General features: G+C 32.0%; 1 protein-coding gene and 2 long non-coding RNA genes across 3 annotated transcripts; 1 reads left to right on the plus strand and 2 right to left on the minus strand.

Annotated features, from left to right (window-relative positions):
- Nucleotides 1–1,229: 1,229 nt before the first annotated feature.
- On the plus strand, nt 1,230–6,846 carry LOC126667068 (BEL1-like homeodomain protein 8). Its single transcript, XM_050360037.2, has 5 exons — nt 1,230–1,522; nt 2,300–3,650; nt 5,259–5,665; nt 5,754–5,814; nt 6,188–6,846. Exons 2-5 carry the CDS (start codon nt 2,403–2,405, stop codon nt 6,692–6,694), a joined length of 2,223 nt encoding a protein of 740 aa, XP_050215994.1. The 5' UTR covers nt 1,230–1,522; nt 2,300–2,402; the 3' UTR covers nt 6,695–6,846.
- Nucleotides 6,847–13,210: 6,364 nt separating this feature from the next.
- LOC126664843 (uncharacterized) lies at nt 13,211–14,080 on the minus strand. The gene is made up of 2 exons (XR_007637477.2): nt 14,016–14,080; nt 13,211–13,834 (listed from the first exon to the last, which is right to left on the minus strand). It is a non-coding gene; the product is annotated as an uncharacterized LOC126664843 (long non-coding RNA).
- A 9,824-nt stretch (nt 14,081–23,904) lies between these two features.
- On the minus strand, nt 23,905–25,719 carry LOC130015307 (uncharacterized). The gene is made up of 2 exons (XR_008790330.1): nt 25,082–25,719; nt 23,905–24,368 (listed from the first exon to the last, which is right to left on the minus strand). It is a non-coding gene; the product is annotated as an uncharacterized LOC130015307 (long non-coding RNA).
- Between the last annotated feature and the right edge of the window lie 245 nt (nt 25,720–25,964).

The raw sequence follows: 25,964 nt of genomic DNA on the forward strand, positions 1-25,964 counted from the left end.
TCCCTAGTTTAGTTTTTTAAAGCACCGGTATATACTATTAAGGATATGATAACTTCGGAGTGAGGATAACTAAGGTTAGCTAAGTTTAATCCTTATTACAAGAGCGTAATTAATCCATAGTAACAATGATCTGCCCATGTAATGAGAATTTTGAAATGAAAATCAACAAACATAAGTAAGCCTTTTAAAAATAAATGTAATAGTTTTGCAATTAAATTGATAGATGACAATGCACACGAATGGAAATAAAGTAGCAAATTAGTAGTGAAATGTTTAATTTCTATAAAGAAATAAAAGTTGATGTTGCTGGACATATTATTTTATTTGTTGATATAGTGCAAATTTTGGCAGTTAATTTTATCAAGCTATTATTCTGTGTGTCCTTTTCATTGGTTTTGATAAAAAATGTGGTTCTATTTTCTTGCAACTATTTTTCATGTTTATTTCATGAAATGATTACAGACTTATAGTGAACTCAAAGCTCAACAGTTGGGTGAAAGAATGGTAGCAAACAAAAGTACAAAACGACATATATATACTATTATGGTTAACCACTCAAGAAAACACTCAATAATATGAAATATCTGGTTACATTGAATGCATATAACAATATCATAAAAAATATATTTATATTTAAATTAAAAATGATATAGATTTATAAATTGATAAATATAAATTTATGATCATTTTGGAAAAAATATTATTTAAAAATGATTTTAACTGTTTGATCTGTCAATTTGTGAAGCCTAACAATTATTTTCCTAATTATATTAATTATTTATTATTATTTTGGACTCTATTTTACAATATATTTATTGCAAAGTGACTCAAATCTACTTCTATGTATAAGATAACCTATTAAATATGAAGAAATCTTATCTAGATCAGGTTATGAAATATATATAAATCCAATCAATTGAATATTATAAAATGAAAAGATAAAAAATGTATATAATTTTTATAAGTTTCATTCATATATTCATAAAAAAAAAGTTTCATTCATATATTTATGAATAAGCTTTAAAAGAATTTGTGTATTGTAATTAATTGATTCGAACATTATTATTTGAAAAAAACACTAAATTTTAATAATATTTACTGAAAATATTAATGAACAAAAACATTTAATATTGACAAGTTGGTAATAAAGATAAATAGTTAGGGGTGTTTGATAAAATAAGAACGGCCTTTTATATATTTTCTAGAAAACAAGGATTTTCGACCAAAAGGGTCCCAAAGAGGGAGACAAGATTCAACTCACGAGCGTCACAATTTCTCTTCGCCGTTAAATCTAACAGACTAATCCTGGGTTCAACCCACTACTTAAGCGATGCTTTTACCCGTCTAACGGAATTATCCCAATTCCAATTATTGCACTTCAACTTTGAGACCCCAAACAACATCTTTTTCCCATTCAAAATCTTTCACCGGAAAAAAAATACTCTGAAATCTCGCCGTCAACTGTATCGTTTCGCCGTCGGTTTTATGATTTGTTTCCAAGTTACTACACAATTCTTTAAAGGTGACTTAGTTTTACTTTGTTTCTTGGTGTAATTCTTTGAAGATAAACATTTTCTTCTTTATTTTTTTACTTCATGTTTCTTTATTATTACCCTTTACAGTTCTTGATCTTTCTTGTAATATTTTAATGGTTTTTGTTGTAAATGATATAGTTTTTTTTGTTTTTATTCTGTTTTTTTGTTCTTGCTTTGATAATAAGTTCTTGCTCATGAAGAGCAAAACCAGCGACTGAAGAACCATATTTCAAGATTGTTCATAAAGAATAACAAACTTATAAACCATATTCAAGATTTGAAGTTGCGTACAGAAATTAGATCTGTAACTTGGAGTGTGGTTTTTGATATTTTATGAAGAAAAATAACTAGGGTTAACAGTAAAACTATTACTGGTTGACGTGTAGTATAAATAAGCTTATTCATGTTTTCAAGAAAAACTGTTATCGTCTAAGCCTATGTTTGTTTCATCTACCCAATAGTAGAAGATTTGTTTTTCATAGTAGAAAATCTTTTTTTTGCACTGTTTTGCTTGTTTTTGTGTTGACCGAAGACTAAATTTATGTGATTTTTTTTAATATATAGTTATGTTCAAGATTACTCAACAGTATATTTTTTTTATTTTTTTTTCAGTCTGTGTCATCTTCTCCAACTGTTATCTTACATGACGCTTTGTTCTTTGGATTATTTTGCGTTACAGTAAATCTTTGTTTCTTTGTTGTTGTGATGTTATATTCTGTGGTAATAAGGAGCAGTTTGTAACTGTTTTCATGGAACTTCTGCAGGAGGTTGATGGTGAGCTTCAGACAAATAAGAGATTCTTAAAGCTATGTCGTCTTATGTGGTAATCTAGGGAGTTAAGTTCAAGTTAGGGCACAGTTTTGTGTTATGGACACAAGCAGTTTCAGGTCTGAATCACACGTAGCACAACAAAGCAGAAGAGATAAGCTAAGAATTCAAGCTACTTCTTCTTCTTCAGCTCATCATTTCAATGACTACCCTAATAATCTGCAACATTTTTCTCTTAATTCTGGGCTAAACCAAGATCTTGTTCAGGTTCGAAGTCTCAGTAATAATGTTCTTTATGATCCTATTATTACTACAGAAATGATCAATTTTGGCAATAGTTCTAGTGTAGTAGCTGGTGACTCTACATTTACTAACATGTCTCATCAATCTCACCCAAAAACTAACACTAATGACCCACAAGGATGTAATTGGAGAACTATTGATTCACATCAAAGTTATGACTTGATGGTAAATTACAATGCAAGTGGTTCATCAGAAACCAATCAGAAACGTGTGTTTGTTGGAGATGTCTTGTCAAATAATGCTAATAATATGTCTACTAATTACAATGGTTATGATCATCAAGATGTTCATCAATCTTCTTTAGCTAATCCATCACTTTACCATAGCACACTTCAAGATTTTGCTTATGGTACTACTAATCAGATATCTACTAGTTCGACTGCTTCGTATTTCGATAATGCGAATTCTTGGATGAATAGGCCGATTGATAATAATTGTCATCAATGGAGGACTATTGGTAGTGATCATAATATTACTCAGGGTTTGTCTCTGTCTTTGTCTTCCAATCCGGATCCGCCAGTTAGAGGAAATGTATGTCATTTCGGAGAGGGATATAGTTCTGATTATCTGCAATCAAGACCTGGTTTGTTCAAAGAGCCTCGTGAAGATTCTAAAGAATTTGTCAAGCAAAATTATTTGCCAAGTCCAATGTTAAAGCCAGCAATTATTAGTAAAAGTAGCTGTGGAAAATCGCTTCATGAAAAGGTGGTAGCAACTCCTTCGAATGCTTTTCGAAACTCCGGACCTCTTGGTCCTTTTACGGGATATGCAACTATTCTGAAGAATTCAAGGTTCTTGAAACCAGCTCAAGAACTGTTAGATGAATTCTGTGATGCAACCGGTTTGAAACTCATGAGAACCGGTGATGCATTAGCTAATGCAGAGACTAGTGATAGAGGCAATAACAATTCTGGTGTCTCATCTACACTTTATAACCCTAATCATGTTAGTGGTGGTGATCTTGGAGCTGCGAGCAGTTCCGGCGAGTCTTACAGACCGGAGTGCCAACAAAGGAAGGCTAAACTACTGTTTTTGCAAGAGGAGGTTGGTTATTTACCACATATTTCTATTCTATGGAATGATTAATTAGTTTTGCTATTTGCTAGCTAATGATAACTTTATTTATCCTTTTTGTTTTACCCTTTTTTGATTTAAAGTGAAAAATAGATTTTAATGTTGACAAGTTAATAATGCTGTTTTAGTAAGTTGGATTCTCTCTGGATTAACTTTATTGGATCAAAAATATCAATTAGAAAACAAGCCAAATACCTACTTACTTGGTATGGAATAAAGGTGTACTAATAATGTATATGATATAAGTTTCATTACAAAATAGAATCATGAAAGTGTACTAATTTTTATCCTTTTGTGCCAAATGTTTTTGCAAACAAAATGAAATGGAATGTAAACATGAATCTTTCCTCAAAATGCGGTGATCATTACTATTCGAGAATCGTAACATCTAATGAAGCACATAAATGTTTGCTTGAATGATGATTATTGTATATTCATAAAAAAATGACAATATATGATTGAACAATAAATTTATGTGAGTTAGGATTTTCATCTTGTTTGTCATTTCATGAATTTGATCAAAGTGTTGTCTTTTGTTTTGTGGATGTAATAGGGGTTTAATACCTTAGTCTATAGCAATAGATTTGAAGCATATAACAAAACCCTCTTATTTGCAAATCGATTAAAGGTTCTACATTTTACCTTTACCTTTAATTTTGAATTAGGTCTGAACCAAGTACTACCCTCAATCTAGGCCTTAAGATAAATACTAAATGAGTCCATGGTTGGTTTTTGATAATATGTACAGTTACGCATCGTTATGTCTTATGTGCAACGTACAAATCCGCTCTTGATAAGCATTGTTACATCTTTCATTATTAAATCTTTTTGATCTGAATTTTTTTGCATTATGCAGAATGTCAAATATAACGGAAAGAAAAGTAAGTGCTTGATAGACTTTGTAGTTCTTAGTGAATAAGAAACGTGTTGAAGATATCTATGCTAATAGCTTCTAAATGATTTTAGAGTTTTGTACTGATTTTAAATTCAAGCAATGCATCTTACTTTATTTTTTTTGAATCTTTTAGATTATATACCTTGTAAAGGTTATAAGGTGGTAAGCATTAACTTATTATCTTATGATTAGAGGTTATATAGAATAGTCAACATTTCAAAATATTTACATTTCATTAGAGGATTCAAACTGTAGAAGAAAAAGGCTATTACATGATTCCTGCTATGCAAATGTAGCTGCATTGATGCCATTTACTAAGAGGATAAGGGAACCAGAAAAAAACATTTAGTCCTTTTTTCCCTCTTTTAGAAAGTCATGTAAAATGACATTATATAGGAATCAATAGTACACTCCACTTCACTTTAAGTTCAAAACCCTAAATTTTTTTATGTCAAATTATGATGCCATTATTGTTTGCATATCAACTCAACTTGCCTAATTATAGCTAAAATCGGTGCTTGCATCAGTAAAATCGCTGTTTATCCCACTAACTTCATATGAAAGATTTTGTATTTTTCCCTTTTATCATTACTTAATCTCATAGTTTAAGAATGTATGAATTTTAGATCAATATTATGCAAACATTTTTGGTGACTATATATATGTATCTATGTTATTGATAGGTATGCAGAAAGTACAAGCAATATCACCAGCAGATGCAAATGGTGGCTTCGTCGTTCGATGCAGTTGCAGGTCTGAGTGCTGCGACACCCTATGTTTCTTTGGCTCTCAAGACGATATCGAGGAATTTTCGGTTCCTAAAACTTGCAATTTCGGATCAGCTCAAACATGTAGCGAAGGCTCTCGGGGAAGATATGTTAACCCATAATGCTGGTGCTAGTAGTAGTAAAGGTGACGTGAGCACATCAAGGATGAGACACATTGATCAAAGCTTCCAAAGGAACAAATTGGGTGGGGCTAATGTGGGCATCTTTGAACCCCAACAACATGTCTGGAGGCCCCAACGAGGCCTACCGGAACGTTCCGTTGCTATTCTTAGAGCATGGCTATTTGAGCATTTTCTTCACCCGTGAGTCCCACCGTCCGTCTTCCTCCTTAATTCTCTCATACATGCAGCTTGATTTGTTAATTCAATGCATCATCATTTCCTCCTGTAGGTACCCCACCGACACCGATAAACACATGCTGGCCACTCAAACGGGTCTGTCTCGGAATCAGGTACGTAACGCTTGATAAGGATCTTGTTTTTTTCTTTCATCATTATGCTCATGGCCCTTGCATCAATCAATTTGGGTGATTTCTTGTGATTGAATCAAACTGTTTTGCATAGTCATTCCCATTTTACGACCTTTTTGTGTAGGTCAAACATATAGTTTCATATTTTCCGTCTCTTGTAAAATAAACTACAACAATATATGTTTACTGTCCTTAATACCTTTAATTTGGGAGCATACTACGGATTCACTGTCTCTATTAACATATTGCGGCAGAGTTTAATGAATTAACAACCACTTTTCCTTTCGTTAATGAAACAGTTTCTTGTAGTGTATATTCTGGGTACTTCCAATGCTAACCATTTTAGAGTGTATAGGTCTCAAATTGGTTTATAAATGCTCGGGTGCGCGTTTGGAAACCAATGGTGGAAGAAATACACATGCTCGAAACCAAAGGTGTGGCGGAAACCAATCGAACTACTTCCCGCAATGATGGTAAATCTAAAGAGGGAACTGATCGGTCGAATCACGAGCAAGCATTGAACACTATTGGTGCAAGTTCTATGCTTAGTAGGCAGATGGAATGCTCCGGATCAGGTTCGTCGGGAGGAAGCGGGGACCGAGAGCTCGAGGTCGAGCATTGGGATCAAGAGAAAAGATCAAGAGTAGATCATCAGTTTCGGGTTCCAACCTGTATGGATACATCAATGATGAATTTTCTGCCATACCAAAGAAGTGGAATTGACATAGGAGGTGGGATTGGAGCTGTTTCGCTTACATTAGGCCTTAGGCGCAGCGCGGAAAATGTGCAACAGCAGCAACATGAAGATCAACTAATTGGGCGGCAATTTGGAGGTCAGATGATTCGTGATTTTGCGGGTTGAATTATTATATGATCATATTATATACTTTATGTTTTAAATGGAAAATTAGCTAGGGAATAACTAGGGAGAAAGAAAAATGAGATGAAAAGAAAAGCTCGTATCACCAATGCATTGCCTATTTATGAAAAGAGATTCATCTTTCCATATTTAAATGTCTTCAAGCTTTGGTTGAATTATTATATGATCATATTAATATTAATACTTATGTTCTTATTTATTAATGTCATACTGAATCAATGAAATGTGAAATGTAAAATGCAATACATAGGAGTTTCAGATGCGTTTTCGAAAGTAAAAATGAAATGCTAAAATTGTATGACTCGGATAACGTTTCATACAATATAGATTCTTACCAATGCATAAGCTAATAAAATAATCTTTTTGCCTGATTGTATATGTAAAAATCATTAGATTATTGATATGTAATTTGAAATATTTTATTTCTGATGAGTTAAAATTTAATTTTTATTTAACTATTTTAACTCTATTTTAATTTATACTATTAAGTGTAAAACTCTAATAAAGCTACAATTTTTTTTGATAAATGATCATTAAATTAGTTCAATCACAAAGCTACGGAAGGAAAAAGTCTTTACGAGAAAGACAGGTTATAAATAATTACAGAAAAAATCAAATTTTTATAAACATTATTTGCCGAATAATTAAAATTCTTGTTTTTGTCCTTGAAATAAGAGACCGCTTTGCATATAGTAGAGTAAATTAAAGAATCGACATCCACCAAAATTTGATTAAAAACTCTATTATTTCCTGATTTCCACAATTCCCACACAAAAAAAAACAAATCGTTTGCCAAAGGGATCGAAATCTTCTATTCGATAAATTACTTCATAAGTCGAAGAATAAATGAATAGATCATGGGGCTGCCCATTGATAACTGCATTTTATCAAAACTGAATTCCAAATTTGCCAAGAATAACGGCAATGAAGAATTATGTGAATACTAGTCACATCTTCCGAACACAATAAGCAAGAAGAGTTGATTAAAGGAACACTTCTTCGGATCAACATAACATTTGAAGAAATCCTGTCTCTTGCTAATAACCTCATAAAGAAATTAATGCGAGGAGGGAGTTTACAAGCCGTAAAGATTATCATGAGAATGAGCTGAAATTTGTCGTAAACAAACATAATCTGCTGCTGAAAACGACCTGCCCTGCCAATGAAAACAATCTGACGAGAGGGGCGTGAAATCTGATCCTGCAAATCGCGAAACTGAGACTGCTCGCCAACACGGAGATGACGCTGCCAACTGAACCGGAAAACCTGCTGGTTCATGTCATAAATTGCAGCAAGTGTACTCGGTTTGTTGCGGTTTAGGTTGAAAAGAGCAGGAAATTGGAGATGCAAAGCTGGATTGACAGTCCAGTGATCAAGCCGAAATCTGCAATTACTTCCAGAACCCGTAGAGATGCTAAGCTGAGAATGAAAGAGCTGCCACACCTTCCGGTTTCTAACGCAAACTGAATAAATTCATTTCCACAAATGAGATACACGCCTAACAACAATACCTTCAATGTTGAACCAATTTAACAATTGCGAACTAGAAGAGATAACAAGAAACCAAAGTGAATTCTTATCAGAAATAATAAGCCTTCAAATCCATTTTAAAAGCAGACTTTGATTCTTAATTTTCAAAGGAGTTAAACTCAGACCGCCATCCACAAAAGGTAAACAAACATCATCCCAAATTTTTTTACTGAAACCCACCGAAGAAGCCGATCCACTCTATAAGAAACGTCTCAGGGATTGCTCTAGAGACATAACGACTGCATTAGGAATGCTAAAGGAGCAAAGATAATACATATGAAGACTGTGGAGAACGGATTTTATCAAAATAAGACGACCAGCCGAGACAATAAGTTTCCTTTTCATCCCGCTGACTGAGATGAAAAATTACTGACGACTGAATCCCAATGCTTAGCTAATAAAGCTACAATTTACTTAGAGATTGTGAAAGATCAACTGGCAAAGTGAAAATTGTTGTTCTAAATAATTTTTATTCAAGTATAAGTGGCGCTATACATAAAAAAATGTAAAATTACTATTGTAAATTAGTGTCCAACTGTTTGTACTTGTAGTTCTAATACCCAAATTCTCAGTTATGTTTAGAAGCATTTTTAAATCATTTTCATTAAGCTAAATATGTAACATATTCAAGGTTAGCAGTAACATTCATGTATACCTAAATTCATCCCCTTACAATATAAAACTAATTATATATATATATATATATATATATATATATATATATATATATATATATATATAAATGAGCTAAACTAAATCTATATTTTACTTTCTCCAGAAAAAAATTGTCTGGGACCAAAAAAACCAGTAATGCTTGGGTCAAGTTCAACAAAAAGAGGAAATTACACTCTATACATCATTCTCTAAATTATACATTAGTGACTCATAAAATAAAAATGTGCAGAATTCTCTCATTTATTTTAAAGACTTTTCATCTATACCTCATTCTAATTTTAGTTCCATTTTGCCCCTGAATACTTTATCGCCCTTCCCAATGACTCAACCTTTCATCTAAATCTCATCCAATCTCACTTTCTTCAATCTCTATCACCGTCACCATCCATGACCCATGCTCCGACGACCACCGATTTCATGAATAACATCAATTCTGGAGAAGGAGCATCAAGGGCGCCGCCGTTGGAAGAAAAAAAAAGATTCTCGGTTTTGTTGATTTGATATTGGAAGTGACCACAATGGGCACTGATGTTAAAGTAATTTCCTCTTTTTTCTTTGATGGTTGTTATGTAGTGAAGTAATTGTGAGTAAGTGCACAACATCGACAACGTTGAGAAATCCTTGACAAATAGAATCGTATAGATCGTTGTCCTCCAGGCGATGATAAAGGGAAGTAGGCTCCATCATCCCGATAAAGTCACGAAATTGGCGAAGAATGCCCAAATCATGGCGAATGCTACCAAACGGGAGAATCAGATGAGAATCCTGGTGAATAACGGGGCGATAACCACATTTTCTTCATCAGTCTGAGGAGAGGAAGAAGCGGAAGAAGCGGAGGTAGCCGAGGGATCCAAGGGGGCATTAATAACCCTAGTCCGGGATAAAGGAGCGGGTACCAAAGGGACCGATGCAGCCTCGGTACAAGAAGACGATAAGCACACAAGTGCGAGCGAACCTCCGAAAGAAGCTGGAAGAGTAACTCCAGTCAACATTGGAGGAGAGGAAGGAGGAATAGACGCAGAGGGGAGGGGCATGGTCTCAGGCTTCTTCCTAGGAGGAAGCTCCGAATCATCATTCCGCGAACGCTTCCAAGGAACCACGATAGGCTCAGACGGGAGAGGGGCGGACAAACTAGGAGAGCAACCTACCAAAACGTAAAAATGATGAGTAAAAATATATAAAATAACAAAAAATAACAAATAAAATAAGAAAGGAAGCAAAAGAAATAGAAATTACCAGTGGTAGGAGTAACAGCCGGAAGAGAAGCGGTCACCGAAGCGGCACGTCTCCACAAATACTCACTAATAAAATCAGCATAAGATCGAGAATCCTCAGCATAAGTAACCTCGATACGCCCCATTAGAGCATTCTCCTCCGACGATACCTCACTAGGATCGCGGGGATTAACTTGCGAACGCCAGGCGGCAGGCCCAAAAGAGCGGGTCGGATGCGAAACGATAAAAAATTTGCCCTTCCACCTCTTCAAAGAGTCTGGGAGATTGCTAAACATATTCAACCCAAAACCAAAGGCTAAAGTGATGAACGACAACTCTTTACGACGATGCGAAGAGTTCATCCAATAATGGATACGGTTAAGAGTCAATCGTTCACCGTGAAGATGGTAGAGTGATTTCAAGCTAACGAAGTGGCAAATAGCATTAGGATGCAGTTGAGATAGAGCAATACCCCAGTTATCCAAAAGCGGAGCAACAACGTGTCCAACGGAATGTGAAGACCAACCAACAATTATTCTTCAAACACAAATGAACGACCAGGAGGAAGACGCGAATTTGAAAATTGACCATCAGCGGGGAGATCCATGAGATAATCATCAGGGATGCCATAGGGCTCCCGAAGTGAAACATACGATTCCTGGGTCAGAGAACAAAGCAATTTCTTCAAAGAAGCAGCAACCTTTGAATAACCTTCAGCCATGGTCAAGAAGGAAGAGAAGGAAAAAGTCAAATAGTTGAGAAAGGAGCAAGTAGAGAAAGAGAAAAGCAAGAAAAACAAAGAGAATAAAAAAAGGGAAGAAAGAGATAATTCAGGCAAATTTTAAAAATAAAAGTGAAATGAAGCGACGACAGAACACTAAAAGGTGCAAGACGCATTAAGTGTAGTATAACAGACTGTCAGAAAGGCGTGAGGAAAAAGGAGAAGAGAAACCAAATAGATGACCCGGCCCAATAAAGCCCGCTTCACAATATAGACATAAATATCTACGTGAAACGGGAACCAAATGTGAGGGATTAATGATGGAATAAGACCATAAAGCATAGGGAAAATACAAATCTCACATCGTCCAGAAGAAGCAAGGAATACACGCTCGCCTATAAATAGACCAATCATAAACTCTCACAAGGATCGAACATTCAGACACCTCACTAATGTAATACTAGACCCGATACACACATCTTTAGTCTAATTATGTATTTTAAACTACTTGTAAAATCCCCGCATCTATTAGTTCTCTGCAAATCAATTGTCGTCTTTTCAGCTTCCTTAATTTGAATTGACATGGTGCTCACATATCTCTAGAGGCTATGGCTATAGCTGCACCAGCTTCAGCTTTGTTCACTAAATCCTTTTCGTTTTGCTTTGTCAATGTCAGTTCCCTTTTTAACTTTTCTTTGTTGTCCACAAGTAGTTTTTGCAGATACTTTGAAGTTTCTGGATCAACCCATTCAACAAAGTCACAATCATCAAACTACAAGAAACAAAACCATTCATTTTCAAGCAACACAAATATTTCACATTTATATTAACAACCACTACAACAGAGTTATTAAATTTTTACTTACCCGTCTGTATGGGCATTTCCAAAATATCCTACCTAGGTCCTTATCAGTATATGAAATGTAGCACATAGCTCTCGCTTCATGTTGACATTCCTCAACAGGAATTGAGCTTGAAGAAGAGGCGTACGAGAATATTTCATTTGTACCTCTTGAAATAGATCCTACGTCAAAATCCCTAGTTGTGCCAAACAATCGTTTACGGTCCGGCATTGAAGAATGGAAAGGAAATGATCTTTCAATTTTAGAAGAAAAAAATCGAGAACAAAGAACGGCTGTAACAAAATTCGAAATCAATTTGACCTAATTAAGGAGAAGAGAAAACCTAATTTTCTATTTGGAATTTGATTTTGTGGAGGAACAAGAATGGTAAGAAACGGCTAGGGTTAGTTCAAGAGAAAAAAGAGAGTAAAAATCAAGTTAGGGTAAATTTTCTAAGAATAAAACGGTGTCATTTTTTTTGAAGCATTTTTTACTAAAACTTAATACGTTGAGAAATTTGATACAACGTGGCAGCTTCGATGTATACATAAGCAGTCTCAAATCGAAATTTCAGCCTGTAGCCTGAATTGCAAAAAATTGAAAGATCATGTCTGAAATTGCCAAAATTAAAAATTTATGTTAAATATGCTAAACACGGTAAAATTGGTGATTTTTGTTGCCATTAAACCTTAAATTAACAACCTTCATGGAGTTGTGATATTTTATTAAAGGTATTACACCCTTTCTATATATTCATATAATTAATTGGATTGGTATCAATTTATTATGGGCGATCCGACCGAAATACCAACAGTTCACTTAATATTCTTTTTTATTATATTCTATATATAATATTATGAATTAATTGTTTGACTTTGGATTTCAACTCTAATCGCGAACCAAACTTGGGGCCCCAAAACTTAAATTTTGATCCTCGACTTCAGTTATTATTGACCCTAACTCTAAATTCTAACTTCCGATCCTAGATATGCAACATTGAAATTCCTGTTTGGGACCTAAACTCAACACCCTAACTAAGATTATGTGAAAGCTAAACGAACCTGATAATATTTATTCGACTGACTTTAACAACGGTTTTAATTTTTTTTTTATTTCGGTTCCAATTTTTGAGCTTTTAAATTTATTTTTGGAATCAAATCAAACAAAAAAAATTGAATCAGTTGATTTAGTTTAGTTTGATTTAAAATATTTAAATTGCTTTATAATTTTAGTTCGGTCTGATTTTTTAAATTAAATTTTAGTTTGCTTTGAAAGACATATAGACCTTAACTTCTAACCCCTAAACTTTGAATAGCTATTCCAAATTCTAGACTCCCAATACAAAGCTCGACTTGTCTCTGAATTTAAACCTTTTCTATCTGAGACTCCGATCGAGGACCTCAACCTTAACCCTAAATTTTGGTTCAATTTTGTACATTAATTATATAATTTATAATATAATTCAAAATAGAAATATTAAATTGATATAAAATTTTATCAAATAAATGAAACCATATAAACCAAACACAGCCAACAAGATTTATTTCACATTCATTTTATAATTGTACAAGCATAGTTTAATCCTGCTCTACACAGTACAAGCTAGAATATATACTTAGCTACTCATCTCAATTTTCTGAATTAGGATGAGGATACATTTATTGTTACTAAACAATATTGCACGGAAATAGGAAATGATCAAACAGAAAACAATAAAATTATATTTAACAAGAATATATAAGTTATAATATAAAATTATTAAGGTTTAAAAGTATTTTCAAAGACAAAAAGTGAAATACCGTTATATATGACTTGATAAATTTCCGTGCAATATATAGACTATGATCTGAGAAATTATTTAGTATGTCCGACACTCGTGTGAATGCATCGGCACCTAATAATTCTCAATTTCCAACCCTACCACCACCATATTGTCTTTCAAATTTGTCTCTAGGAATTTCGTGGTGTGAAATGCTTTCATCTGGATGCCGATCAGCTTCCGGCAGGGTGTCCATTAAGCGCCGACCAATCCGCTGCCTTGTAACAGCTAGGGTTTGCTCATTTCCAGCCAAGCAAGATCCTACCATCATCACTGCTAGTAAAAATGCTAGAAGCTTCATTCTTGCACGTTGGTTTTTCACTGCAAAATAAATTGATTTTGTGAGAAAAAACTATCCAATTAATTGTACCTTCAAATATGCTAAAATTAAAAGGGTACGAGGAACAATAAAATTAAAATTTCCATTAAAAAGTTCAAGTTCAAGCTCAAATTCGAATGAATAATGGATTTTAATAAATTTTGAATGGAGAAACTAATATACCTAATAAGAGATTAAAGAGTAGAATGGTATAGGAAAAGGAAATTGATCAGCTGTTTATATAGAGGAGCAAATATGTGATTCACAATGATAAATATTTACATTAGGTCCACTAAATAAAATCTAACCTTTTCAATTTTGTATAAATCTAATCAAAATTTCTATTTTTGGAAATTTACTCAATTTTAAAAAATTAACAACAATTTTAGACGAATTTTAAAAATTATTTAATTTGATAGGACATGATACACTAATGAATATGATTTTTAAAATTAATATATATGTGTAAAATTATAAAAATAAAATAAAAAACTTATAGATATATTATTAATTCAACATTAAAAGTATATGTGAAATTGAACAATAATGAAATTAGACTAAAATTAGTATTAAAATATTGATAAAATTATAAAAATTAGAATTCATTAAAAGACGAATAAATTTAATTTTTTAATCATTATGTACCCTAAATACTAATATATATTTGGTTATGGGGTCTCCACCAAATGAAGCAAGTTGAATATTGGTATTAGTAATGGGATGGCCAGGGTAAAAATTGATGCATTGAAAGAATTATATCCAGATTGACATTAATATGGCGTTGAAATAAAATCTTTTCATCCAAATAGGGAAACTCCACCTTATAACTCAGCAATAAGGGGACTAGTAATTTAGCTATGGTTAATTAGTGAAAGCTAGGATTATCCCACAAGTATGCAATCGATTACGTGACATTCATTATTCAGATCTCCAGTACATTTAACTATGCTTATAAATTCATAAATTTTGTTCATTTAAAATTCTTCAATTACACCAAAAATTACAAATTTTTGCCTATTTTTGGTATTTAACATAATCTTTTTTTCTTGTCATATTTAACATTAACTTTTAATTTTTGGCATATTTGTCCACGATTGCGTTTACTTTGAAAAATTGTGCTGGTTTGGATGTAAAACGGCGTCGTTTTACATCCAAAACGACGTCATTTTTCATCCAAAATGATCCCGTGAACAAATATGCCAAAAAATGAAAGTTAATGCTAAATATGTCAAGAAAAAAAGATTATGTTAAATACCAAAAACACGCGAAAGTTTGTGATTTTTGGCGCAATTAAGCCTTTAAAATTCTTCAGTCTTTAGATGATATTTAGAGATATGTCATAATTTGATATTTATTTAAGGAAAGACTCGTCTACGCTCTTCATTTCTATGTTTTGTTGACAAAAATAATGTAAATCTACCATTAATCTGATGTCGAGAAATATCAATGAGTTATAGTTCAAATGCTGTAAGCGCTGGACAACAAATCGATAGGTCGTGGGTTCAATTTCTCTTACAAACGCTCGCTCTCTCCAATTATCAAAAAAAATGTCGAGAAATATGAACAGTTCTAAAACTTATTTTAAAGACCGAAACAAATTAAATTTTGATATAAAGAATATACACCGTGACAATGAAAGAAAATCTTTTGTCAATATTTGCATTGTTTGGCACTATAAATAGGAAAAGTCCACCTTCATACATGCTAGATTAATTATGGCTAAAATAGCTAGCATTGATGGCAAATTGCTAGAAGCTGCTGGTGCATATTATGATTCAAGTGTCAATTCATTATCAATCTGCGATCAACTTGAGTGACACTCATCAAATACTCCCTTAATTTGTAATTAAAATTAGAATTAATTGTAATTAAAATTAGAATTAATTGTAATTAAAATTAGAATTAATTGTAATTAGACGAAAATTCCCTTAATTTGCAATTAAATGTTCAATTAGTGAAATGAAGCATTGTGCACGTAAACTGTTCGACGAATTTCCTAAACCAAGTGTACTCTTGTATAACAACTTCATAGTGATGTACATAATACAAAACTATACTTTGATGCATTTCAAATGTTAATTTTTTGAAATACTTTAATTTAGTTTATGATTTTCAGTATGTTTTAATATTGTTTCTATAGATTTTAATAGGTTATTTTATATGTGTAATTTCTCATAAAAGTTAATGTGATTTCAATAGATTTTAGTAGTAGTTTCTTTTAAATAGTTCCGACAACGGTTTTGAAAATTGTCTTAAATAGTTTTAAATAATTTCAATCTAGTATCAAAATTTTTAATAAAACTTCAGTATATTTTAATATGGTTGCAATTGATTTTTGGTTTAATATCTTAAAAATACTAGTAATATCTTACAAGTGAAGTCAATTCTAACTAATATTTTTCGTCCGATTTCGTATTTATTGTGTCAATTTATGGTCGTTTTCGAAAATAATTTTTAATTATACCACATATTAGTCATGTCATAGCTTAGTCAATATACTTTAATCAAAAATGTTAACATGTCACCTAAAAATTAAATCGAACTATTAGTCACCTAAAAATAGGTTGGTCAATTTTATTTTTAGGTTAAGGGTTAGAAATGATACAGTTCGGTTTGATTTTTAGACGACCTGCCAACATTTATGATTAAAATATATTAAGTCGGCAGTGGCATGACTGACATGTAAAATATAAAGTTACTTTTATAAAGTAGCTAATTGACACAACAAATACAAAATCGGTTAAATGAGGTGATTTTGAAAGTATTGGTTAGAATTTACTTCACCCACATAGTATTATTATTTTTAAAATATTAAGTGTATATTTTTTTAATATTTCAGTATGTTTAAAAGGGATTTCAATATATTTTAGTATTTTTTTTAAAATATAGTTTCAAAAACGGTCTTTAGAAAATGATTTTGGATAATTATGAAAATGGATTGTTTGACTCTATTTTTATCAGTTAAAATACCAGTTTGATTAGCACAATAAAAAATAATGTATTTGATAATAATTATCCTGCTGCTATTTTTTTTTGCTGCTAAAAGATATTTTTCAGCAATAATTTTGAAAGTTGCTGGTATTAGTTAAGTTATCATTAACATTTTACAATGAATTTTATTACCAATTAATTAAGATAACGTTTATTGCAGCAATATGCCACGATTGTTTTTATTGGTATATGTTAATTATAACAATTTTAGCATTATTAGCAGCAAAAATATTTACTGCTAATTCTAATATTCTTTATAATGATGATACAAAGAAAAAAAAAGAGCAAAATGATCAAATGACGACAATGGAGCAAGAAAATCAAGTTAGAGGAGGAGAATAGTAAAGAGGAAATTAGGCCCAGTACTGTTGAAACCCAAAATAATCTCACTTTTACTGTTCAGCATCTCCGGCTTGAGAAATACGGTTGAAGTTCAGCGTGTTTGAATTTTAAACTTTTTCCTTTTTGATTTTACGGTGAATTTGACAATGGCTGTGGATTTTTCTTCTTTCTTCTGATCTTCGTCTTCTTCGCGCAACAGTCTTTCCCTCTGATTTTACGACTACAACGGCGATGAGTTGCCGATTCATAGGTTGCCGGCGATGGCGGCGATGATGGGTTGTCGATTTAAATGTCTAAATCTACAACAACAGCTCAATCTTATGAAAATGGAACAATCGTCGATTGATGGGTTGTTAATCGATGGTTGTGGCGGCTGAGGGTTACCCAGATTTTGTGGATTTGTTGGAATTGATGGGTTGCAGTGGTTTGCTGACAACGGTGGATCTGATGAATTCAGTGCTGGATTTTTGATTAAAATGGGTAGTTGATAATTTTGGGAGTCAGTGAGCAATGTAAGTGGGTATGCAATTCACTAACGGTTTATTAGTAGTTTACTAAAAAAATTATAAATTTATTTTAGCGAAGCCATTAATGAGAAAATAGAACTAGAGATAAAATCTCTTCTCTTCTGTTTAGTTTTTGATTAAAATATCCATATACTAGGCAATTTGGCTCTTTTAAATTCATTGTTAAATTAAGGGCATTGTTTATTATGAATACTCTGTTCTGTGGGTTTAAATTAAAGGCATGGTTTATTTATAAATAAATAAACTGATAGTAAATTGATAGTAAAACGATAGTAAACTGTTAATAAGTATAACTATACTTTATATTTGGTAAATTAGCTATAATTTTTGGTAAAACTAATAAACTGTTAGTAAGCATATGGTAAATTAACTTATTTTTTAGTAAACTGATAGTAAACGATTAATGAATTAACTATACGGTTAAAAAATAAATTAATAGTAAATTTGATTTTTAAGTAAATTGTTAGTAAACAGTTAGTAAATTGATAGTAAACTTTTTGTTAGTAAACTGATAGGAGATTTACCGTATTTTTATAAATAAAAACCGTTAGTAAACTGTTAGTAAACCGTTAGTAAACTTTTTGTTTTGTAAACCGTTGGTAAACTGTTAGTAATCCGATAGTAAACTTACTGGTTTTAAAAAATTAAAAACCGTATTTTTCAAATCAAAAAGTGTAATTTTGCAACTTTTAAAAGTCAAACCGTAAAAATCAACCCCAATTGGTCAAACTGTATTTTTCAAAATATTTATACACAGTATGAGTATTTTTGAAAAACTCTCAATAGTAAATGCAAACACTTACTTCTTCCCTCCCATTTAAAAAATCTTTTATTTTATACACATATTCATAAAATAAACATATTATTTTTATTCTTATTAATTGCGCTTTGAAATTACACTTACCATTAATTGTCTTGTAAATTTTACAATGATCCCATTTTTGAAGGAATCCTTTTCCGGTTAGTAAATTGTAAATTTTGTTCCTTAATCAATGAAGTTACAACTTTCTTCTAAACAAATTTTGGTTAACCATTAAGATAGCAATTTAGACACGCATTGTATGTATCTTAAATTTATGAATCTGTAATTTTTTCTTCAGCATTTTCAAACATTTTTTAAAAAATACAATTTGAAACTATTTTAAAAATTGTTTTATAAACATTTTCTAATAAAGTTTCAAACGGTTTCTAAAAATAATAATTTAAAACTGTTTTAAACCGTTCCTAATACAGTTTCAAAAGTTCTCAAAATATTTCAAACAGTTTCTAAATGCTCATCTTTGAAACCGTTTTCTAAAAGAGTTTCAAACAATTTCAAAAAAAACGGAGTATTTTCATATATTTTCAAAGTAAAAAATAAATTTTGGAAAAAAAGTGATCAAATATATTTTCTAACACAGTATTTTTAGCAAATATTTTTAAAAAGGGTATTTTTTACAAATACTCTTACTTTAATTGTTTTTTTCACGGACTGGAGTAAAAGGCCCATGGATCCTGATAATACAGCCCAACCTTGAACTTAATAAAACATGCCCAAATACTTGAGAATTAAAGGGCAGCCCAACCCCATGGAGGCCTTTTCTGCAACATCAAAAAGACTTCATTGCTATCAATAAACTTTATATCATTTGACATTATGAAATTTTTCAGATGCTCTAATTAAAGTCATGGTGTCTAAATTATATGGCATGCATAATAGAGGATTCGCTTATACATTGATGATCAGCTTATTAGAATAAGATTGTTTTATAACACCCTTTCGATTATTAACACGTATTTTGAATATTTTTAAACCTTGACAAAAAGTTTTTACCACATATTCCCTTATTTAAACTAAATCTTAAATCCTAGTGTAAGATATAATACATTCAGTGCAGAGGTAAAAAAACTTGAATACTATATTTTATAACAATATATATAATAAAATACTTGATTAATTTACATACAAAATACTTGATCAAGTCACATACATATTAATTGCTCCTCAAATACATTAAACTCGAAGGAATTCTTGTCGAATTTTCATAGATCCATACTCTTATGCATTTATTCTATAACGTAAGAATAATGGATATTACATGGGTGTGATACATAATAACTCGGTTTAGACAAGAGTTCTGAAACTCGAATACTATACTAAAGATACGATATATGGCATGCATAAACATATATATATATATATATATATATATATATATATATATATATATATACACACACAGTCATACGAACACTCCTTTTGATTTAGTATAACAAACAAAATATGCAACAAATATTATCCACCGCCGCTGTTATCGGCGCCATCTCCGCCATAGTTAAAGTCCTGCCTCGGGATGTAATGATGGTTGTTGAGACCGCTTCCGGGATAACCGGCGGCATCAACATCCTTGTTGTTCTCAAGGTGTTGCTGCTCTTGTTCATGCATTTCTATTGTGATAGATTTCACGTTTCTAGCCGAGCAAAAGCTCACCACCATTATAAATATTAGAGCAAACCCTAGGAGCTTCATTCTTGCACTCCTCTTGATCAATCAAAACAAATCGAAACAATTTTTAGATGTAATCTAAAAACAGCTATAAAAGAAAATCAAATTTTTATGGTATTTAGCAAGAGATCTAGAATGTGAATATTAACTATAACCTATATGCATTCTCTGTAGTGAGTATGCTAGGGTTTTTATGATTGATTGATTTATTTATTTTAAATAAAAAAAGATTATTGTGATGGGATATCCACCAAATGAGGCAAAATTAAGTGGGATGACCATACTCTCTCGTTCATGTTGTTTTTAAAGCAATTAAAATGATGAAATTGACAAATTATCATCATTTTTAAATGTAATTATAATAAGCACTATAAATAGGAAAACTCCATCTAAGTGGTGGATTTAGGTGCAACAAATTAAAAGTCAATGAAGCACAATGGGAGGAACTATTTTTTTGGTTTAAGATGTCAAATCTTAATTCGTTAAATACAATTAATTTTGAATCAGAAACATCTTTGGTAACATAAATTCTTTTATTATTAGTAGTGTTGTTTTACGTGTATCACACGTGTCTCATAATGTGACTCGTCATATTTATTATGAATTAGAATAGTTTTATTTATATTTAATTAATAAGTATTTATAAAACGTTAAATAATAATTAGTAGAGTAGTTACTTAGAAATTTATTTTATTTATAAAAATATAAATAAAAAATATTAAATAAGTAGTATTATATCTAAAATAAAAGTATTTAAAATAGAAATAAATCAACTTATAAATTGGTTCAAAGTTAAACCAAAGACTTAAAATCATTAAATGACGTTAACACTAATATTTGTATATTAGGCGGAGTAAATAAGTTTTGAAACTCTTTTAAGAGTCCAACACAGAAATCGATAGTAGAACCATATTATTAGGTTAATATATGTTAGCTAACTATTTATTTTTTTATATGTAAAATATGAAGTATTTTATTTTCAATTACAATTATCTGAATTATTATTTTAAATCAAGTAGTTTATTTTAATTAGTATTCTAACTCTAATAACTATTTAATAGGTTTTAATTTATAATTATAATCTTTAAATATAAAGGATATTAACGTAAATGTGCCTGTCCCCCCTCCCCCCCGCCTCCATCATCTGTACTTTTATATATAGTATAGATTATTATTGAGATATAATTTAACTACGTTAGAAGTTAAGAGTTAATAGTTAATTTTTTAAATTTTAAATGGCCGCAAATTATTAACCCTACTGAGATACGAAACCGAAAAAATGAACCGGAAAATTTTAATTATTTAGACTAGACTTCACTGGTTGAGTGACATTCTACTTAGGAGAGGCATTTGGAGATTAGTTGATCATGTTTAATTATTAGAGAAATCTTTTTTTTAATGATATTAGTCAAAAGTCAAATCATTGATATGGTAACACTTGCCTTCAGTTGTTATTGCGTATATTATTTCATTTATTTCATATGAACATTTTACCTTGATCCAAAAATATAGTAATTTGCCTTCAAAAAGTTGTCTTCATTCAAGTTTCATCAATAATGCCACCTAGTTTATACATGAATAGTAATACTGAATGAATAATTCATCTATACAATAATATAAAGTTAAGTTATGAAAAAAAAAAGTAATCATAGATGTCAAGTGATTTGGTCTGCTTTCATTAAATATTTTTTTTTATATATTTTTGTAATATTCTGTAGTTTTTCCGGTTAACTTCGATGAACTTTCCGACTTTGTTATGTTGGTTTCGCGTGCCATTTCTCTTGATTAATATGGTTTGATGCGTGTGTTATGTGCTTGGGTGTTTGGTTGGGTTAATACTTCGATGTTTTGACGTTTTCGGGACAAACAATCAGACCTTTTGGAGGTTTGGAGTGATGTTCAGCCACACCAAGTGTGGTCCGACCGAACCTGCCTTGTTTTTCAGGGCTGGTCAGCCCTGCCGCTTAGGTCCGGCCGGACCAAGGTGTGGTCCGACTGGACCTTTTTTTTTGAAGGGGTCCGACCGGACCAAACTATGGTCCGGCCGAACCACCTTGTCAGCAAGTCTGTTTTTGGATTTAAAAACCCCCTTAACTCGAAGCTAAACCTAATTTTTCACTCTCAAATCCTAATCCCTTCACCCCTTTTGCATAATAGTCATCCCTTATCCCCCTACATCTTATTTGAAGCAAGATTGATATGAGTTAACATTTGTTTCACCTCTTTTGAATCTGTTGCGGATTGCTGTGGTATTGGATTCATGGCATATTATTCCAATCTTAACAATGTTGTGAGTACTAAATCTATAAGGTATAATCTGAATTTTTCTATTTTTCTAATTGATTATGATCTTGGTTGATATAACATACTAATATTGATTTGATTCAATAATTAATCTATGAACCTATGTTGGTCAAAACTCGCAAGAGTATAGAGTAGACTTTAAGTACGGGTTGTCGAACCCACGAGGATAGCAGATTAAATGAGAATGATTTCTAACGGATATTAATTCGTTTAGCGATAGCAAAAGGGAATTGACTCGAACACAATTAGACAATCAAATAACGATTCAATTAAACTAAGCACTTTAACTAATTATGCAATTGCAATCAACACAACTATATTAACTACGGTTTCACAATAAGAGAAAGGCGTCTAGGGGTCGGAATTATTCATAAATATCGTGGTCATATGATATGCAAATATGGTGAGAACAAGGACAAAATCGCTTCTAAAGCGCTACTCCCGCTCTCTCGAGCCTCAAAGAGCAATAAAACCACAATCAATCAACGATAAATATTTAGCTCACTCTCATGATTCTGAACATCAATACTCAAAGGAAAGCAATTAATCATCAATTCCGGGGTCGCCTATTCTCTAACCCGCTCTCGCGGCGTCAAAAACTAGACTCCTAATCTCGTTGGTACATTCAATTAGCCACCTCTCGGTGTACTAGACAAACTCTAATCAAACCTAGGATAGCTAATCCTAGGTAAGCATTAAGCATCAATATTAGCACAAGTTTTAACTACCCAAATCATCCATATCACATTCACACAACATTTAATCTTTCATTCCAACCCTCAAATAAAGGGGCTTAGCCAATTATAGCTAAGTTAAAAACACAACTAACTAAGGAACAATAAACCATTAAAAAGCAAGAACTAGTTACCTTTGTAGAAAACCCAATAGATAACATTCAATGGAAGAAAAACTTCAACAATAAATGAAACCAAATCTTCAATCAAAACCTAAGAATAATCAACAATGAAGTAATAACAGCTTGAAGAAGATGGCACAAAGCCCTAGGAATATTCTCTACACAAGGAATAATGCTCTAGCTAAAATGTTGTTCTAAAAGTTATTACAAGATCAACCCTAGAATGGAGATAAAATGCCTTATATAGGCTAGACAAAAAGGGAAAATAAACACCTAGTACAAGAGTTGTGTTTGGCTAAATCCGGAAGTGGGCTTTAAGTCTTGTCTTGGAATTTGAATTCTCAACCATTTTTTTATGTGGCTCGATCGAGCTCCTCACTTAATGGGGGAGAGCCCGTGTCACGACCCGATTCTCGGCATCGAGACCGGCGCTAGGGAATGGGAGTGGTTGCTCCGAAACCCGTAGCAAGCCTTAAAAATACATTAAAAATCATTTAAAATTTTTCGCGGAAATTAAATCATTTTCGAACATTTTAAAATCGCAGTTTAAAACGTTCTGATTAAAAATTACCATTTAAAACATGCACATAATTTTTCTCTTTAATTATTGCATTTTAGTTTCAAAACCATTTCTCTATGGTTTATCATGCATCTCATTATGCATACCATCTTACTATGGTAATTACTGCATTTCACTATGCAGGCCATTTCTCTAATGGACTTAACCGCATTTCATTATGCAGACCATTTCATTATGGATTTAACTGCATTTCACTATGCAGATGCGTTCATCGCATTTTATTCAAGTGCAGTCGCTCGGACTTACGCACAGCATTCACATATTACATATTATATCAGAGTTTAAGCGTTATAAAATATAAAGCATAAATAAGTCCAACGACTACTAAGGTATCACCGTTCATTACTCTAGCTACTGCAACTCTAGACACATAAAGGAAAGTCATTCTCACTTATTCAAGCTAGGGATTTCCGGAACAAGAAATTGGAAATCCACACGTCAAACTACTCGCCTGTAAAAATATTAAATTCAACGGGGTCAGTTATAAAAACTGGTGAATGCGTACAACATGTACTAATAAACATTAATATGAAAGCAATGCATTCCAGATTACCGATTCATATGAAACCCTAAACCATGATTCATGTTCCTATATGCTTTCAAAACAGGAAACATAAATATTACACATCATTTCACCACATTACGGGTTAACCTTTTTTATGGCCGTATTTATTCATTTCTTTTTGTACTCTAGCCCGTCAAATCTGATCATTCATATTTTACGTATGTGAAGGTCTTTAGACTCTTTCACCATACAACAGATTTCGGCAGTACATATATATACCGTCGCCATTTCACTTTTTTAAAAGGTTCAACCTCTCAGATCTCGGCAGTTTCTCTTTACTGCCTTTGGTCGTCTATATTCCGTTGCCTCTGAAGATCTGTTCACACAGAGTCTAGGCCGTCGCCTGACTTTCCAGGCCGTCGCCAGGATTCACACAGCACATTCACATGCAACCCATTCTAAATGCAATACCGGTGATCACACAGCACTATTGCCGCCCAATAGTAAGCACGTTTCAATGAATCTAAATCGGTTTCAACACTATGAATAGTTCATGCGATTTAAATTCAAAATAAAATAAAGCATTTGCAAATCATGTAAAGCAGTTCGCAATATTTTTAATACTAATATTTAGCAGTATAAGTTGTAAACACATTCACAGTACTCGCTTATTCCAAATATTAAAAAATATCACCCGTCGAATATTCAAAACCTTTGCTCGCCGGTTTCCGCGACAAAACTCGCTGGATCTAATTTAGAGATTAAACATTAATAAATGTAATAACTCTAAATTCTAGGATATACTCTAGACCGACTCAACCATATAACCACATAATCACAAACCAAATTTGATTCCGACTATCTATTTCCGCGTCATCGTATTTCTATACGATACACCACGTAGTTTATTTATTTCAATAAATAAACATAGAATTATAACTCCATATAATTCTAACACACATTCAATTCACATAATTTTCTAAAAATACACTTTTAGAAAATATCAACAAACATATCACAATTCAAAAATATCCAAAAATATTTTTCCGTAAAATATTTTTGACCCGGGGCTCGGCCCCCCCTTATTTTCTGCCAAAAACATTTCGGCACTAACTGCTGCCAAATGAGTTTAGGACTGAGCCACCATGCTCTATCCCCTCTACTCAAACTCCGGTCACCGTATTCCGGTGGTTTTGGCCGGAAAACTCAAAAACGCTAAAAACGCTTAAAAATTCATTTTAAGCCATTTTAACACCGAAATTCATCAAAATCAGTTTCAAATACATTTTTAATTTTTATCTTGTAAAAACAGCAGCCCAAAATTTTAAAATATTTATTTTTCATTATTTTAGCAATTAAAACCGAAATATCAATTAATAATCAAAACCGATTATTAATCCTTCAAAACACTACACAAAAATCATTTAAATTCCATAAATAATTATCATATGTATTTCCAGAAATTTTTCATGAATTATTTCTGTCCAGAAATTAAAATGACAGTTTTACCCTTTTTCATCAAATTTTAGCCGAATAGAGTTA

This window comes from Mercurialis annua, linkage group LG1-X, assembly GCF_937616625.2.
Source record: "Mercurialis annua linkage group LG1-X, ddMerAnnu1.2, whole genome shotgun sequence".
Taxonomy (NCBI): Eukaryota; Viridiplantae; Streptophyta; class Magnoliopsida; order Malpighiales; family Euphorbiaceae; genus Mercurialis; species Mercurialis annua.